Here is a 17,881-nt window from a genome sequence, read left to right as displayed (position 1 = left end):
AAAAATACTGGCTGACATGAGAAAGAGAAGCCATTTACTTAGGTTTATCTTCTACGCTATCAGAAACATAGCATAGAAGGGTCTTTGAGAAAGAGGATCCCCTCTGTTTCCAAAGGGTATCGGACTCCAAATTGCAAAAGCCACTGAATCTCTCAAATACCTTCGTTCATCTTGGTTTGCTTAGAAACAAGCTTGCAAGTTAATTTTAGGCACCAGAATCACAAACCATTAGGTGTTTTACAAGTCAGAGGGGGAAAATAAATGTATTGAAAATAAAACATTAACAAAGCAGATAATGTAGCAACAAAGCACAGTACAGGGCATTGTAAGAAAAGAAACCAATTGTCTACCAGAAGCCCAGCAATTGCAGTTCTAAATCATTTGCAGATATGAAAAAGTAACTGATACCCAAGTCAATACAAACAGCTATATGTAATGCTTCTGAAAAGGTTTTTCACCTTCAGAATTGCAATGAAACACCTCAACTGTGTGTTATTCTTGTGTGGTATCAGACAAACAATACTGATCAGGGATAAAAGAGGACCCCAGGTGGCAGAAAGTAGCACCTGCAGATTATGTAACGGCTTTCAAACCCCTCCTCCTTAAGTAATTCAGCTCATTTTAATTGCCCTGTCCCATGGACTCATACTATGCTCCTTGTTTAAGTAAAAAGGTTTGTTCTGTTACACTTGCTCCACAGATGTATGACCTTGACCCTCAGGGTCCTTTTGTAACACCCTGCAAACACATGTAATTTTACACACATGAGAAAAAACATGTTTCAGGGCTGTTGGTAGCTCATATTTCAATCCTTAAATTTGATTTATGGGGGTTTTTTTCACCTTCAGTTTGAAGTTTTAAAAGCATTCTGCTTAATTCATAATTAGGAATGCTCTAAGCAATGAAGCTTCAAAGAGCAGCTCAGAATTTCTGCCTGAACCCTGGAGGTGCATCAGAACAACCAGCACCTTTGTCTGGGGCCACAAAGCTCCCTCACTGTCAGTAGATGACCCTGAACATTTTTGGTGTTCTGTTTCAGTGAGACATGTGGGAGCTGATCACCTGCACACTTAAGCTGCACCTAACTCATTTCAGCAACATCAACTCCAGTTCAAAACCAAAGGGTGTGCCCAACTTTTGTTTAATAAGCTTGTAGCTGTGACACCCTTTTTGAAAATGGGAAATAAAAATTTCAGGTCCTTCTTAGCCCAAGAGGTTTGAACTGCAGCTCTCAGGTTTCAGAGTGCTCTGTGACAGCACCAGAGCCACTGCTCCTGAAGCTGAGCTTACAATACACATAGAAATGCCTGAGTCAAGGGCCCAAAGCAGGAATATATGTAAGAGGAGACTTGAGTCTCCACCCTGCTGAAGAATCCAATACAATTACTCTCAGAAGTTGCTCTCTTACATGTTACCTAGAGTCCTTCTTTCTTATTCCGAGATACACACTGGTAGGCTTCTGAGGTACTGCTGTCTCTTCCTGTACATTCCTAGAAACTTTAACTGACCTGCACAGAACGTCAGAGAGGATGGAATTAGGAGTACAAAAGAAGACATATTATTTAGAAGTAATATATATATAATCTAGACCTTTTACCACCAGGAAAAGCTCAAAAAGCTCATTATTTAGAAAATAATGTCTATTTTATACGTTTTATCTTTTCATGCTGTCTCCGAATGCATAGTTAAAGATATCCACAAACTTTTTCTTTCATAACATACTATCTTATGAAAGCTGAGATGAAGAGAGTATGATTAGAAAACAGCAAGATTAGTCACACGCCCCTGTAGCAGGACCTGTTCTAGCACATTTCTTTCATAGTTTGAAACATAGTGATTGCAACAAAGACGTACTACACATTTTTCTAAACCAGTCAGATACAGGGGATTAGATCAATGTGCAGATTCAAGGACAAGTAAAGTGTAGTTTTAGCTTCCCAATTCTAACCACAATAGTAGAAGCAGTATACAAACAGTTCATGGTCATAGTTTTTCTTAGTTATTCTGACAGAATAATGCAAATGTCAACAAATACTTGCTACTCATTACATTTTCATAGTGTTTTCTGATATTAGGCATTATGAGGTATGGATCCACCAACATTAAATTACACAAGGTACTCGGAAGAGGAGAATATTCAAACTTTAGATTTTGTCAATGTCTGCTTGAACATTTCTAATGGGGCAGCCGTTTCTAAATCCTGTGAAAATCCATCCAAGTACACTCACAGACTTGGAAGATTACACACAGAGATGACATATAGTCTGATCTGTTATGCAAGTCACACTTTGGTGCCTGACTTCTTGAAAAATACCCTGATTCTATTTTTCAATTGTTAAAACAATAAGGGTTTTTCAAGCTTTTTATGTTTGAGTATCATTTCCTGCATCTCACATGAACAAACTGCTCACATTACAAGGGATTTGCAGAGTCAGCCTGTGGAGAATGTTAAGTAATGTGGCAAGATAATGTTATGCTTTGTACAAGCTACGGAAAGGCAAACCTGTGGCTGGACATGCGTCAGAGCTAGCATAAGAGCATGCTGCAAAGAAGTGAGGATACTCAGAGCCACTGTGCAATGTTGGTGCCAGTGCCAGCTGCTGTTGCAGGCTGGGAGAAGGGAGGGACAGGGGCTACTGCTGTTTGCAGAAGAAAACTGCTGAAAGTGCAAGAAACGCTCCCATCACTCTGAAACCTAATTTATCCTGTCCTGCTGGAGAGTCACACAAAGAACAAGTTCAGAGGATTTCAAATCCTTCCTAAAGGATATCTAAACTGGTATGTTTAATTAGACTTCATTGGGCTTGTAAAGACAAACACAGCACTTATAGGTGAGAAGTAAATTAGTTCCACAATGGATGGTTAATTGTAACTAACAAAGTCAGGCTTTCTAATACCATCTGAGATGAAGTTGTTGTGGCTACGTATTCCTCAAGTGCCTTTCAAATATCCTCTGTCCACAAAGATCAGTGAAGTGTTTCACTCTCAGGAACACAGTCCTAAAAACAAGAGAGGATCAGGATAAAGTGACAAGCTTGGTGACGGCAGCAGTTACCCGACTCCATAGAACAAGAAACCCTGGGTAAAGACACATCCTGTATTTGCTTACAGGGAGAAACAATAAAATTGAGTATGCTCAAGCTGTTCTCAAAAGCACATGGTGGAGCATAAGAGGGAGAAAAAAACCCCACCTCTTTCCTGCAACACGTCCTATTCGTTTCACTTATAGTATGTTTAGGTATCACTGGAAAGACACACAGTACTAAATACTAACATCACAAATGTGGTTTCCAAGTTGAGAGGGTCATTTAAATAAACCATCTAAAATGTTTCTCACAAGCACAAAACTTCCTTTGGCCAACACTGAAGATGTCCTCATTGTTTAAGGGAAGCTCTGCACATATACTGAAGGATCAGGAGTTAAGTATAAAAGACCTTGCCAAGAGACCACGAGAAAACATGTTTTACATTGTGTTACATGTGTGTTACATAGTAGGTAGTTCACTGCCTAGGCCAAAAAAAGCCCCTCTTCTATTTAGTCCCACTAAAAAGTGCAGTGCTAGCAAAGGAACTTTTTTTTTTTGTTTTATTACAGTTCATTTAAAATAAAAATTACAATCAACTTTTCTCCCTTCTCAGAACCCTTGGCATGTTGAGCATGATTTTCTTAAATTCTTCTGCAGTGTGTTCACTTAAGTGTCTCATAACAATAACTGTTCAGAGGTACTTCACTCTTCCCTTTGTAAAAGCATTGCACTAATGTCCTGTTAAAAAAAGTCTGTAGAAGTCACAGCCTTTTCTTCAATATTATGAACATCAATCATCTGCAAATTGTTCTAATAAAACTCATTTAAGAATAAAATGTGGAATAGCAGCAGATGTAAATACTGTTTCAGTAAATAAAAAATGCACACACTTCAAACACAGTTACTGCATATCTCCCAATGAAGAAACAACCTAGTCCCATTCCTATTTTGAAAAACCTGAGGCCAACCTTTTCATTTCAATAGCAGTGGGACTACAATGTGCAGCATATATCAACAAGTTACCTACACTACCACATTATTTTGCTTTGCCTCAGTCAAAATTGTGGAAGTCAGCTGAAACTCCTTGCTCATGATCGTTCCAACAAGCTCCTAGGAGAGGAAAGGGGTCATATCTGGACCCTAAAGAAAAGGTGGATAGATACATTTAACTCTGAAACTGCACAATGTAGGATACCTTCAAAAAAGTTGAAGAAGTTATTGCCAAAGCAAGTTCCCACCCTTGCTTTGCTGCGTACAAAGCAGGTATCTAGCCCAGGTAGACACTGGTTTATCGAAACACATGTGTCTTCCCTCTCTCACAGTGATGACAACTCATTAAAGAAAAGAGTCACCAGCTATTACACAGACATTCAGTGTTATGCAGCATGGGAGTTGCTCATCCTTAAACAATGTAGTCTTTTTGGCTGCCAATTCAGTTTCAAGCAACAAACCTTTCTTGTTGGTCCCAATGATATGGTATTTTCTCATTCTAGTTTATCTGTTTAAAATATTTAGGAGTGCTCATATGAAAGTGATGAATACGCTCATAATTATGTCCATCTTTATAAGATCCAAACCTAAGAAAAATATTCAACAAAGCAAAACCATTACAACATGATTTAACCCATGCAATTAAATCATACACTTACTACAGTACAATTAATACTGCTTCTGAATGTTCTAGATAGTTTATTTCAGAAACAGGCCACAACCCTGCTTACGTATAAATCAATCTATGTACGCTATCTAACTAGAGGTCTTTGAGTATAATGGAGACATTTAATTACACTGATTGGATTAATGCCATAGGCACTCTATAAACTCCAGCTGACGAAGGTGAGCGGTGCTTTTATCTAGTTAAATCCTATGCTCTTGAAGTTTCTTCTACTGACTTGGGTGGAGATATAATTTAACCCCCCACAGTATCCAAATACTCAACCCTACTGTTAAGATTGCACATCTTACTTTTGAAAGCTACGGTGAAAATTGTAATTTTTCATGCCGTATTTAAATCTGAAAGTTTTTACTACTGACTGTTACAGTAGGTAGATTTGCAAAAGTAAAATGTAGTACTTATTCAAAATACCAGTGCTAAATAGCATTTAAAAGCAGTGCCATTGTACTTCAAAATAACTTTAGTCAATTGGAAAAAGTTAAACTTATTCCTAAAGGTTATAATTTTTTTCTGCTTATAGGAAGACATAAAAGAAATTAGGACAAGAAAAATATTCTTGCTGAAATCAACTGAGAAAAATCTGAATGTGAATGCTAACTTTAGGCAAGTTTCATCATGTGGAAAAGACGGGGCAAACTCCTGCTTAGACAGGAAGCCAGTGACCGAGTGGTAGATAATAAGTAAGCTCAACTGTTAGGAGTATATAAGAAATTAATATATTCTGTATTATGCATGTTAGAAGTAGTAAATATGGCATTGCTGGAAATTGTCTCTCTGTGGCAACATCTGTCTCAGACTTCATGACTCTTCCACTGATACTCAATGCAGAATAAATACCTTTCTCTGTATTTCTCTTTCTTATGCAATGCCAGTGGAAAATGACAGCATTCTAGAAATAACTTTTTACGTAAAAACCTAGCCCTTTTTTCTTCTTGACATATGTAACATACTGCCTTCAGGCATTCTCCTTAATTTTTGCTCCAGTTACACAGTATGTTTTAAAATGCTTATGTAAGGAGTATTGAACATGTATATTGTATTTTGTGTTCTAAGTAACAGTATATTAAGACCCCGACCCTCAAAAGTGCTGAGAAACATGGGAGATCTCTCATCATCTATAAAATGAGTCACCACACCACTTGGCAAATATCCCTATCAAACAATCTCAGAAATTAATCACCTGGGTGAAATAAGCATTACCTTCAGTTTATGCTACAACACAGCAGACTGATTTTCCCAAGGCACATGCCAAGTCAGTAGAAAAAATGGAATTACAAATCTGAAGTTCTTGCCTCCTAATCTTCTGCTCAGTTTGGTACTGACCAGTGCCTCCCACTTTAAGAACAATTTTGTTCCTAGACTTCTCTTTTACAAGATGTCATGTACATCATCCCCTTAATTTCTTATGAGATACACTGACCTGGGATTGAAATGGATGTCCTCAGGAACTTGGCTGGGATCAGTGACAATTCTGTCATTGTCAACATAGCTATCCAAGTGATCTGGGATCCTAAATTTGGCCATCTGGACTTCTGAATCACTTAAACCAGCATGAGATATGCGGGCATAGCCCAACCTATCAGGTACAAGAAGAGTTAGTTTGAAGAAATAACTCAAGGCAATTTCACCACATTCTTAATTCATGTCTCCTTTTTCCAAGAGTTATTATTTAACCTATCAACATAGCTTTCCATTTCTGTGAATCGCACGTTCAAAAAACTTACAGTGCTCTATAAACATGAGCATTGTAACACAATGTCACAAGTAGAAAAACTGAGAAAGCCCAAGTGTTTGACAACAAAAATAAGTTCTAGATCTATAAACTTATTTTTTAAATTACAGTTTTAGAATATACATACTGGTATAAGCTCACCAACTTTTTTCACTGAAGAGATTTTGAAATTCAAGAAAGGAACTCAAGCTTCAATGGAATGAGTAATGAGAAAAACTAGACTGCAAATGGGGGTTTTGTTGTTTTTTTTGTTGCTTTTTTTTTTTTTTTACTCAGTACTGTTACTTAAGACAGCTATCTAGTTTACTGGTTTTACTCCTGTGAATACTGCAGAATTTGCTGAATTCCATTCTGGTACATACATCACCAAGAGAATGATTTACAAGCAACTTGGTATTAAAAGATACAGAGTGCATAGGTCCCAGCAGAGGAAAGTGCTTCAATATGGGGTTATACAGTCAAAGTTTCCACTAAATCCAGCATAAAGCTTGGCTGTATTAGATCAGCATTTTGCTTCGACAAACCCTACAATCATAGTTCAAAATTTGTATCTTCTGTGTCACACACAAATTAGGGCTTAGCCTTCACATTTTAGAATTAAGCTGCAAAGCCAGAGCTTTGGAAAAAAGTAGTTTTATGTTACCAAAGCAGATTAGATTTGAAAGCTTTTGACACAGAAGGATGAAAGCTGTAATACTGTCTTTGTAAATTATATTCAGAAATACACCAGTTCATCCTGAGATCGATGTTTCACATTACTTCATGATATATCTAACTGTCCATACACAATTGTTTGGGGATATAAGACTCTTCCACAATTACATACAGAAGGGTGTAAAACTGATTGTCATAAAGACATTTAAAACCAATGAATAAATGATCCACTTTAACATACCTTATTACTCCGCGATACATAATATAGCTACACCATCTGTAATGATCTGTACTGTCAATATCCTACGAGTGAAAGGAAAAAATGAAAAGTCAAACAAATAAGACAAGCTTTCCTTATGGGTAGGCTTTAAATCAGTAACAGAACCAATGTGTAAACCTGCTACAGAAAAATGTTTTGCCTAAAACATTGTAATGAGGTAGAAAGGAAAAAACCCACTGTTAGACATAGACAAATCAGACAACTTTTTGACATCTCCTGACAGAAAACCAATCTGCAGAACTCAGTTCTAAAACAAAAGAATCACAGAATTAGAGGTTGGAAGGGACATCTGGAGGTCACCCACTCCCAACCACATGCTCAAAGTAACTTCAAGCAGGTTGCTCAGGGCCTTACCCAGCCAACTTTTGAATACCTCCAAGGATCGAGATTTCACAACTTCTCTGAGCCCCTGTTCTAATGCTTGACAACCCTAACTGTGATTTTTTTTTTATTTTTTTTTCCTTCTACTATCTAACTGACATTTCCCTTGCGGCAACTGCTGTCCATTGCCTCTTGTCCTTTGACTGTGTAACTTCACCTTCTCTATAACATGTCAGGTAGCTGAAGAGTGTATTTGAAAAATGTGCATATATTTTCTTATATGTCTAAGTCATGAATTTGAAATATTAAGCTGAATGTTTCAAATATATATTATCTCTAATTGCTAAAAGAAGCAATATTTTCACATTACCTGGACATTTCCATTTTGTATTAATTCAGTATAATCTCTGGATCCAGGAGCTGAAGTGATGTATCCCAGAAATACAACTTGCTTAGAGCTAGTCTTCAATAGGTTTGAAACAGCTATAGCCTGGAGTTTTCTGTCCAAGTCCTCTCTGAAAGAAATGGAAAAGACTTTAACATATATACATTTTAGCTCAGAATCTTTGTGCTATAACATAGTAAGCCACAAACAAATTTGCCACCTTTTTTATTGCTCAGTATTAGAGAGTATGAAAGTTTACAGAAAACTCATTGATTCAAAATAAAAGGCACATTGTCATGGTAGATGTAATTAGGGTTCTCTTTCTAACCATTATAGGAACAACTTTTTCTATTACTGTTTTGTTTTTCATACTGATCTCATCACTAGGAAACGTGAACGTAAGTGCTTTGGTTATGAGGCTTTGTCTCTGCCTGCACTTGAAATTTAATTGTGCTAGCACAGAGTGGTGCATAACAAAGAGCTCACATGCTAACAAAACTTTTATGATGGACAGATCATGGCAAATATAGTTTTGGTCACATAATTTATGAAATATAACTTAAGAGCCACGTCATCCCATTAACACTACTTAATAACATTTCACAGGTATTCTGTATCTCTTTCACAAGATTTACACAACAGTTCCAACATGACCAAAAATGACAGCGTAAGTGGAGCCTGGTAAAATACTGTATTGGATCCCATTCCCTGTCCTTGGATTTGTCATAACATAATGTAAAGGCAGTTCTCTTTCTATGATTCTTCATGTTAATAACTTTAAACAGTTGTGCAAAGCATGTATTTTGGTAGACTGGGCTAAATACCATTGATACAGGGAGTTGATTTTGATGACAAGAATTTAAATGCTTAAATTTAAATTTAATTTTAAAAGATGACTTTAAATTTAAAAGATGACTTTAAATTTAAAAGATGACTTTAAATTTAAAAGATGACTTTAAATTTAAAAGATGACTTTAAATTTAAAAGATGACTTTAAATTTAAAAGATGACTTTAAATTTAAAAGATGACTTTAAATTTAAAAGATGACTTTAAATTTAAAAGATGACTTTAAATTTAAAAGATGACTTTAAATTTAAAAGATGACTTTAAATTTAAAAGATGACTTTAAATTTAAAAGATGACTTTAAATTTAAAAGATGACTTTAAATTTAAAAGATGACAAGTATTTAAATGCTGCTATGCTTTCTAAATAGCAGTACTTCTGACTGAAGCAAATGCTTTAGGGAGAAAGAGCACACAGACAGGAGACAAAAAAACCCAACCATTTAAATAGAAGCCTGACCTAGGTATATGTGAAGTTGCCTGCTCAGCTAGCTGCTCTTTCCAGAATTACACTTCTCCAGAAGATGGGTTCTTTTAAATGACACAGGCTTTGTTATATTCCCACATTTTAAAAACAGTCTTTAAAAAAATCCCTAGTTATACAGTATTCTATAGTTTATGTCATCCTAAGCAGCAGATGAAAAAAGATTAAAAACAAGCAGTTGTGTGCCATTTAATTACAAATTCATTCACCTCAAAACACAATCTAATTTGCACTCGTTTCCCATGTGTTTCCTCCTATTTTCTCCTTCATCTTTATCTCATCTTTCTGTGAGGTGGAATACAGTGCTATTTTCTTCTGCTTTGACAAATTTTCTCAGAGAGGCAAGTCTAATAATCTGTGTGAGGCAGAGAATGAAATTCCTTTCTAGAGTTCAGATTGGGAGTGGTTTTTGACAACTATGTGCGTTTAGTAAAAGGGAAATCTATAAACAATTTGCATGCTTGGAGCACAGCTTCTACATAGGGGAAGGAAATGGGGAAGCTCAATATGAGATAATGAGAATTCCTACTGCTTTCTGAGCAGCTTCTTTGTGTATTATATTCTGCATCCAATCCATAAATTTGCCTCTCCTTGAATTATTACAAATATAAAAAAAAGTCCAAATCTTACTACATAACCACAAACATACTAGATATTGCAGCAAATAAAACAGAAAATACAGCTACATGGAACATCACAAAACTATCCCTTATTAATATTCATTACACACAAGTAATCAAGACATTGGTTTGAAGTAAAGAACTGAAATCTTTTCCATCACATATTTGAGTTACTAGTATACATATTTGAGTTACTAGTATATTTCTTCCTTTCAGAATCCAGATATTAGATTTCATGTTTCCAGTTTCATATAGTCAGAAGGACACTGAATGGATATTTTTGTTGCTGTTTCAACACTGTCACAGAATCATAGAATCATAATATCATTTAGATTTGAAAAGACTTTTAAGGTCATCGAGTCCAACCATAAACCTAGCACTACCAAGTCCACCACTAAACCATGTCCCCAAGCAACACATCTACACGTCTTTCAAATACCTCCAGGGGTGGTGACTCCACCACTTCCCTGGGCAGCCTGTTCCAATGCTTGATAACCCTTTCAGTGAAGAAATTTTTCCTATTATCCAATCTAAACATCCCCTTGTGCAACCTGAGGCTGTTTCCTCTCATCCTATCACTTGTTACTTGGGAGAAGAGACCAACATTCACCTGGCTACAACCTGCTTTCAGGTAGTTGTAGAGAGCGATAAGGTCTCCGCTGAGCCTCCTCTTCTTCAGACTAAACAACCCCAGTTCCCTCAGCTGCTCCTCATAAGACTTGTTCTCCAGACCCTTCACCAGCTTTGCTGCTCTTCTGTCCTTTCTTGGAGGTTTCAGAATTGTTACTTTTTATTTTAATAAACATCAATTGTCCGTTAATGCTATCTATCTGTAACTGTAACTATGCATTCATTGTGGAATAGAGCAGATCTATTCCACATGCAGAAAGTTAGAAGGATGCTATCCTGCACTGAGATGTATCTGTAGCCTTATTACTTGTTGTGGTTTTGCAGAACTGTATCATTATATAACGATGTCAGATATCATTAGTAAGTCAGATATTAGGCTCAGCTGAGTTTTGTGTAGACGCATTTGTACCTTTTAAAAAAATGCTTCAAAGTTTTAAACCAGTAGCCACGTCATAGTATTTCCTCCAATGTGCCTTGTTAGAACCAGCATTACAGCAGCAGATTTTAAAGGGTACAAAAGAAATCCCAAAAGTTCACAAATTGCAATTATGTTACCCGACTTTGCATGACATAAGTAACAATAAACAAAATACACACTCTTCATTTCCAAAGTGGGCAACAACAAAATCAACCAGTTTCCCTGTGAAGTTGACAGTCATGGAGATGGCAGGTGCAATCTCTCCCTCTGGAGATGGAAGGAGGTGATGAGTAGATTTTACAATTGGATACCTCGATAGCGCCATAATCCTACATGAGAAGAGGGAAACAATTACATTTTTGTAGTTCACAAGCATCACAAGTGTGAACTAAGCAGATAAATGTGAGCAGAAGACTAATGGTCACTGAACTCAAACCATCAGACCAGAACACAAACTATCTCTGGCAGATTTTTCTGAATTTAAAAGGTTTTCCTCTAAAATATTACTAAAGTACATGTCTAAAAATGTATTATCAAATTCATTCCTACAGTAAGAAATACCATTCCATCTATATGAATTCTTACACTGAGCCTTTCAAAATCTGCATCCTCAGACAAAACAGAATTTTATGCTACCAGCAATTAAAATGTAATTTATTAGAAGTAGAAGCAGGTAGAAATACATCTTTAAAGTGGGAGATTTCTCATTCTTTCAGCTTCTGTTTGGAATAAACCTTAAAACCATTTTGCATCAGGTTTTTCAAAATATTGCATGAAGAAAATTTCAGAGAATGACTTTTCTGCCCCATTCTGCATCACTTAAAGACACAGGTTCTGGAAGAGGAAAGTTACTAAATTCCCCTCACATATGGCAAAAATTAAATAGCCATTGCAACATCACCAGGAAGTTCCATCTGCCACAGAGATCTGCATAACCCCCTGGAAAAAAAGCCACATCATAAGACACTATTTTCCAGAGCGCAAAGATATTCAAAGATGTGCAACTGGTAGTTGGTCAAGCATTAAAGTAAAATCAGACAAAAAAAATCTGGTCAAACAGACATGCGCCTTTCTATGCCCATTTCCTACTATACAGCCCAAGCTGGATTTAATTAAGTTAAAATTTCTAATAACTCCAGGTGCAGTTACATTTTCCAACTGCTATAACTTTTTTAAGTCTGAAATCTAAAGTTCTCATAGCCCAAAACAATGAGAAAAGTGAATCAGATATAATACTTAGAATTCCAGACTTCCAAATCTGTACAGTAAGAGGCAGGATGCCATTCTCTGCATCACCAAAGCCAAAGTAGCTTCCAGGGGCAGGCACCAAAAACTGAACATTTTTAACGATGAGAAAACTTCATCTGCATCGCATTGTAATGCTAAGGAATCAAAGCGTGTTCGTAAAGACAAGCTCCAACAAGTGATAACGGTGATTATTATTCCAATTATTCTTTGCCCATGTTCTAGTGGAGTTAGTATTGGGTAGTGTATTTACATTTATTTACTGTCACTGTGCACATAAAGATGACTCACCCCCAAGTGTGATCTCTTGTGCTTGGACCAAAATCTGTGTAAAATCCTAGCCTTTCCCCTAGCCACATCGTTGGATCATTGTTCCCAATGAATGGTTTAGAGGCATCACTCTCTATAATAGTGATAAAATCTGCACCTATAATGGGGAAGAAAAAAGAAAATATTTCCAAATTTATAACTGTGACCTATAAAAGTGATTTATAAATTACTACGTAATGTCGTTATTTCCCTTTTGATTACATAGGGATGGACACAAGCCCTTCAGGAGTCAATCAGGGCAAATCTTACACTGGCAACAGTCATACCCAAACTTTCAGTCACTGTAGGCTACACAGTCTCTGATGGAGACATACTTAGTGTCTGGATGCCATAGCTCCTCCCTGATGCATAACTAGAGACACATGAGACTGCACAGTACAGCTGGCCTGCATATACCTAGTGCAGACCATTTCAAAAGCATTAGACATAATGAGCATACACAGACTAACAGCACAGCAGCGAGTCTACTGCTTTCAACTTGATGAACAAGTGCTACACAGCACATCTGCACTTACCTTCATCTACCAAATGCTATTCTGCTCCAAATGGTCCTGTGCAAGAGGGAGCAGGCTGCTGCCAAAACAACTAATCAACCCATAGTAACCTAGTGTCAGCCCCCAAGCATGGTAACAAAAGAGTTCCCATCTCTAGTGAATTGTTGACCACTCACAGCCACCTCACTTTCTCAGGTCACTGTGATCCCTCCCCCTGTTTACATGCTGAGGTATGGTTTTGTCAGGGGAACATGACAGGTTTCCCTATATTTTAGCTGCAGGATAGAGGAAGAGCTATGTGGTCCCTCAAGGAACTGGCAGCTAAGAAAGACCTGCCCATACCTGAAGGAAGCTGGGAGTCTGCAAGCTGGCCACAGGCTGGCTGAACCATCCAGGCTCAGCTTAAGCAGCAGGTCAGTACAGCTCCAGCAGCAGCAACTGCTCCCTTCTTGCTGTGATTATGCCCCCTTGGAGTGCTCTCCTACTCTAGAAGGCAGATCGAGTCACCACTTCATCCGCAGCCCTTCTATAAGGAATTAAGACTGCTCCATACAGCACCACTCTTGCCACATAAGATTTTTTGCTTTTGAAATGTCTTATTTAGCACTATGAAAAGCAATATTAGCAGGGAAAATGGTAGCTTAGAGTACTTTTAAGTGGATTCCCAGGTTTTTGCTTCTACATCGTTAGCATACATGCTGGCCACAGAAACAATGACTGAAACCATTGAGAGCGGTTGATGTTGGTTCCCTTCAGGGCAGACAGGAGTTCCACTCACAAAAGCCATTACATGTTGCATCTTCACTGTTCCAACAGAGAGAAGATGAGCCCAAGGAATGCACACCACCACACTTTTAAAGATAACCCCTATGCTGAAGAAGTTAGCCACTCTTTTCTCTGTGGCTCTCAAAATCAGCTACTCTTCTTTAGCAAACAAATCGTTTAGGAATCTCTAGCTTAAGTCTGAATGCATTAATGCATTTCCTGGAAATTTTAATGTATTTTATGTAACAATATACATATAACATAAAACTCCAGAATACTGTTTCTAGCAACCAGGAATTAAGATTTATTAATTTATATTTTGGAATTTGCTGCCTTTTTGACTTACCAATTGCTTATTTTAGAAGTGATGCTTCATTACCACGAAGAAATGCTCAATGGACATAACCAGGTAAATCACTTTTTCTAATATTCATGAATTTAAACTATAGGTACCAGAAATAAATGCAATAATTACAGTTAATAAATAAATATGCAAAGATTAAATAAATACTCAGACATAAGCCATGAGCTATGAATGATGCACAAATCAGCCTCTTCCCTCTTCACTAACTCCTGAGCATCTCTGCCACAAAATCAAGGCTTGCACAGCAGGACCTGTGTCAGTGCCTTCCCACTGCTGGGGTCTGTCAAACCTGAGCTGCTCAGGAAAGCCGTGTGGTACATTCACACCATAGGAGGAGAGGAGAAATACAAAGGCCAGAATGACAGCACAGATGCTTCCTAATCTCCTGAGCAGCTTCAAATCTTAAAATGGCAGTGCTCAGTCTTCCCTATCTCATGGGTATCCAAGAAAACAAGTAACACCTACAAGCACCACTGGTCAATTCCTTTCAATGCACTCTGCAGCAGCACTAATCTTTGGTCCAAATTCTGCATTTCCTATAGCTAATTTTCCAACCAAAACCCTGTCCATGAACAACAGGTTAGAGACCCTTCTTTACAGTAAAATCATAACAACTCAACCAAGCTACAATCACTATTTTTCTTTTATACATTGCTCTGGCTCAGTGATGGAAACAGACTTGTCTGTTTCTCCTCTGTACACCTTGTTTAGGACATTTTAATTTCAGACCCTTTAGGAATTACATAATGCTTCACATCTAAAAAAAACCAGAGAAGTTATAAAACACTAAATTTTATCTAAAAGGATATTTATCATTATTTCATTTATGCAAAGAATTTCTCTATAGACAAGTAACTCATCAGCAATATGAGGAAAAAATCCAAATAATAAACAAAGTGTTTCCTCTAACCAGAAAACTCTTTAAAATATATTTTAAAAAATTATCACCTCTGCAAATGGATTTTTAACAGAAGTGATTGTATTGGAACAGCTCACAAATTCAGGAGAAAGCCACTACACACAGGTCCTTCTGTTAATGCAAGAACAGACTCAGTTACCCAGCAGGTGTTCTTGCTTCTGTCTCTTCAGATGAACCCTCTCAAATATAAATGAAGTGGAAAAAAAAGTTACCTGTCTGATTAAGCAAATTAGCTGATCCTTCCAAATTAGACCATCCTTCATTGTCATATGCAAATCTAAAAGGCCAGATCATAGCAGAGAAGTCTCTTTTTGGAACCTCAAAAAAAAAAAAAAAAAAGGGAAAAAAGTCAAGTACAATTTGACTTTTATGTATTATACCTTTGCAGTCAACAACATCAGATACATGGTGCCATAAAAGACATGCAAGAAGAAGTGTTTTAACCAACATATTTTCCTAAGAAAACTGTCAGGATGACAAAAGACTTTAGGTATTTTTGAGAAAAATCTGCTATTAACAAGAGGAGAAAAGTCATCATAGTTAGAATGAATTTGTACAAGTAACAGTAAATAAATGAACATGAAAGAGACTACGAATTTTTTCATCTAAGAGGAACTACCCACTTTTTTCCACATTCTAAGGTACTACAAACCTGGATGAGTTCTAAAAAGAAAGCCAACTGTGTATGTCTGTGTGCATGTGTGAATACACATGTGCATGCACACGCACACACCCAATTTCTACTTAGCTCTCATCACCTCTTCTGCATCTTTTCCTGCATTTGTCATCATTTTCTCTAACAAAAAAATTACCAACGGAACACATGTCAAGAGCAAGTTTCAAAGGACTATTTCCAACTGCCACCAAAAGAAAAAAGTCTAATTCAGAATTGCAACCATCTGCATCAAAAATTCAATTTTATACTAGTAATCAATTAAATCATAGAACGGAAACATGTTAATCTATATCTGATCAAAACAGCTCTAATTTTGAATTAAAATTACTAAGTATGCAAGCAACACACTTGGACAACTTGTAAGTAATCTAAATGCTAAACTTTGTGAGCATTAAGCATCTTAAGTATTACTATCATTGCAATACCTAATCTTTTGCCAGATAGAAAACTGGAATCTTCTGATTTTTATCCAATTTCCGTAACTAGTCTAAGTCTAATCTAAGCCAACCAACTTTTCAGAGATGTTCAATTCAGAGTTACACATATAAATATAGAAGCACAGAATTCCTTCAGCTAGAAGGAACCTCAGGAGGTTATCTAGTCAAACTTCCCTGATATAAGATCAGGTTGCTAACAGCATTGTGCAGTCGAGTTTTGAATACAATTAAAATAAACTAATTTATAAAAGTAACATTCAAATTGAATGTATGAGGCAAGCATCTCTCAGTTTTTCAGAATATTTTTTTCCTTCATAGCAGCACTATAAATCTCCAAAGACCCAGACTTTCCCACATTCAGCATGAATTTACAAATTAAACTTTTTGCATCTTCATTTCTGCATTATTATTGCTGAATACCTGGATACTGGTACAAAGACTTCTTCAGCACCAACCAACGCACCTAAGATATCACACATGCATTTTACTGTATATTTAAAAGTTACCCTTTTCACAAACACACTACTCACCCCTTGACCCAACTTCTTCTGGTAAGTTTTATAACGTAGACCCAATCCTAGCAAACCAACACCAACAAACAGCCACAATACTTGAAACAGAGAAACACAGAAAAATTGTTTTTAAAGCAAGAGAAAATAACGTTGTTATTATTGCAGTTAAACAGAACTGGGTATACTGTCATTCTAAGGTGTGCTATTCATAGAATGGGGAATGTATACATTTGAATTTCCACATGCCAGTGATAACACCATTCCAAAGTAGTGTAGTTAAGAGCATCTATATGCATGCAGAATATCTATATGTGCGCAGATACACTTACATTCTCCAAAACACAACAGGCTGAGCAGATACAATATACAAAAACTCCTTGGAATATTTATGTAAAAATGATACCTACTGAAGAATTCATTATAAGAAATGAGTAAGAGCATCATGTAAACCTTCCAGTGTTTTCCTCTCTGTGTTCCAGGTATGCATTTGTAGTATACAATTTTTATTCTATATTAATACAATGTGTGGAAGAAAATTGAGTTTACTTTGCAAGCCTTTAGGTGTCAGAAAGATGTGATCCCTGCCAGACCTCCAGAGCAGTCCTTTGTTTGACACATTCTTGGAAAGGCACTGTGGCTTCACAGAATGCAAATTCAGACATTTCCCATTGCTCCTTATTGCCTTCCAAATAACCACAGTGGACACTTAAGAGCTCTCAGGGTTTGGCACACTGTAATTTGATGATCAAACCCCTCTGCAGCTATTTCATTTACACAGTGGCATATGGTATCTACGATGATTTTAAAATCAAACCTTTAAACATATAATGTAGTTATTTTTATGCAAGTTTTCTGGAACAATTTTGTTCCAGAAATTTTGCCATGGATGGTGTCAGAAGAAAGGACATGCTGTTTACATTAGTAAATGTCAAGCAATTTCATACTCTGCCAGATGCAAAGGTGCTTAAAGGGGAAGCTGAGAAACAATACAAGTCTGGGCATGATGAGGAAGTACAAGTTACTGTTGTAATGTCACAGAATTAGCTGAGCAAGGGCTGTGCTTTGTGACA

General features: G+C 36.8%; 1 protein-coding gene across 1 annotated transcript in view; it reads right to left on the bottom strand.

Annotated features, from left to right (window-relative positions):
* Nucleotides 1–203: 203 nt before the first annotated feature.
* CWH43 (cell wall biogenesis 43 C-terminal homolog) overlaps nt 204–17,881 on the bottom strand; it is a 33,050-nt gene continuing 15,372 nt past the window's right edge. The window contains exons 9-18 of the mRNA XM_072861984.1: nt 16,830–16,909; nt 15,399–15,504; nt 12,606–12,741; nt 11,249–11,398; nt 8,059–8,203; nt 7,329–7,390; nt 6,122–6,277; nt 4,478–4,603; nt 2,898–2,999; nt 204–1,508 (exon numbers count right to left, since the gene is read on the bottom strand). Coding sequence (XP_072718085.1) covers nt 4,516–4,603; nt 6,122–6,277; nt 7,329–7,390; nt 8,059–8,203; nt 11,249–11,398; nt 12,606–12,741; nt 15,399–15,504; nt 16,830–16,909 — 923 coding nt within the window. The 3' untranslated portion in view covers nt 204–1,508; nt 2,898–2,999; nt 4,478–4,515. The remainder of the gene's footprint in view (nt 1,509–2,897; nt 3,000–4,477; nt 4,604–6,121; nt 6,278–7,328; nt 7,391–8,058; nt 8,204–11,248; nt 11,399–12,605; nt 12,742–15,398; nt 15,505–16,829; nt 16,910–17,881) is intronic.

This window comes from Ciconia boyciana, chromosome 5, assembly GCF_034638445.1.
Source record: "Ciconia boyciana chromosome 5, ASM3463844v1, whole genome shotgun sequence".
NCBI classification, from domain to species: domain Eukaryota; kingdom Metazoa; phylum Chordata; class Aves; order Ciconiiformes; family Ciconiidae; genus Ciconia; species Ciconia boyciana.
The sequence above is the reverse complement of the archived record's forward strand: the minus strand, read 5'-3'. Positions and strand labels throughout refer to the sequence as shown.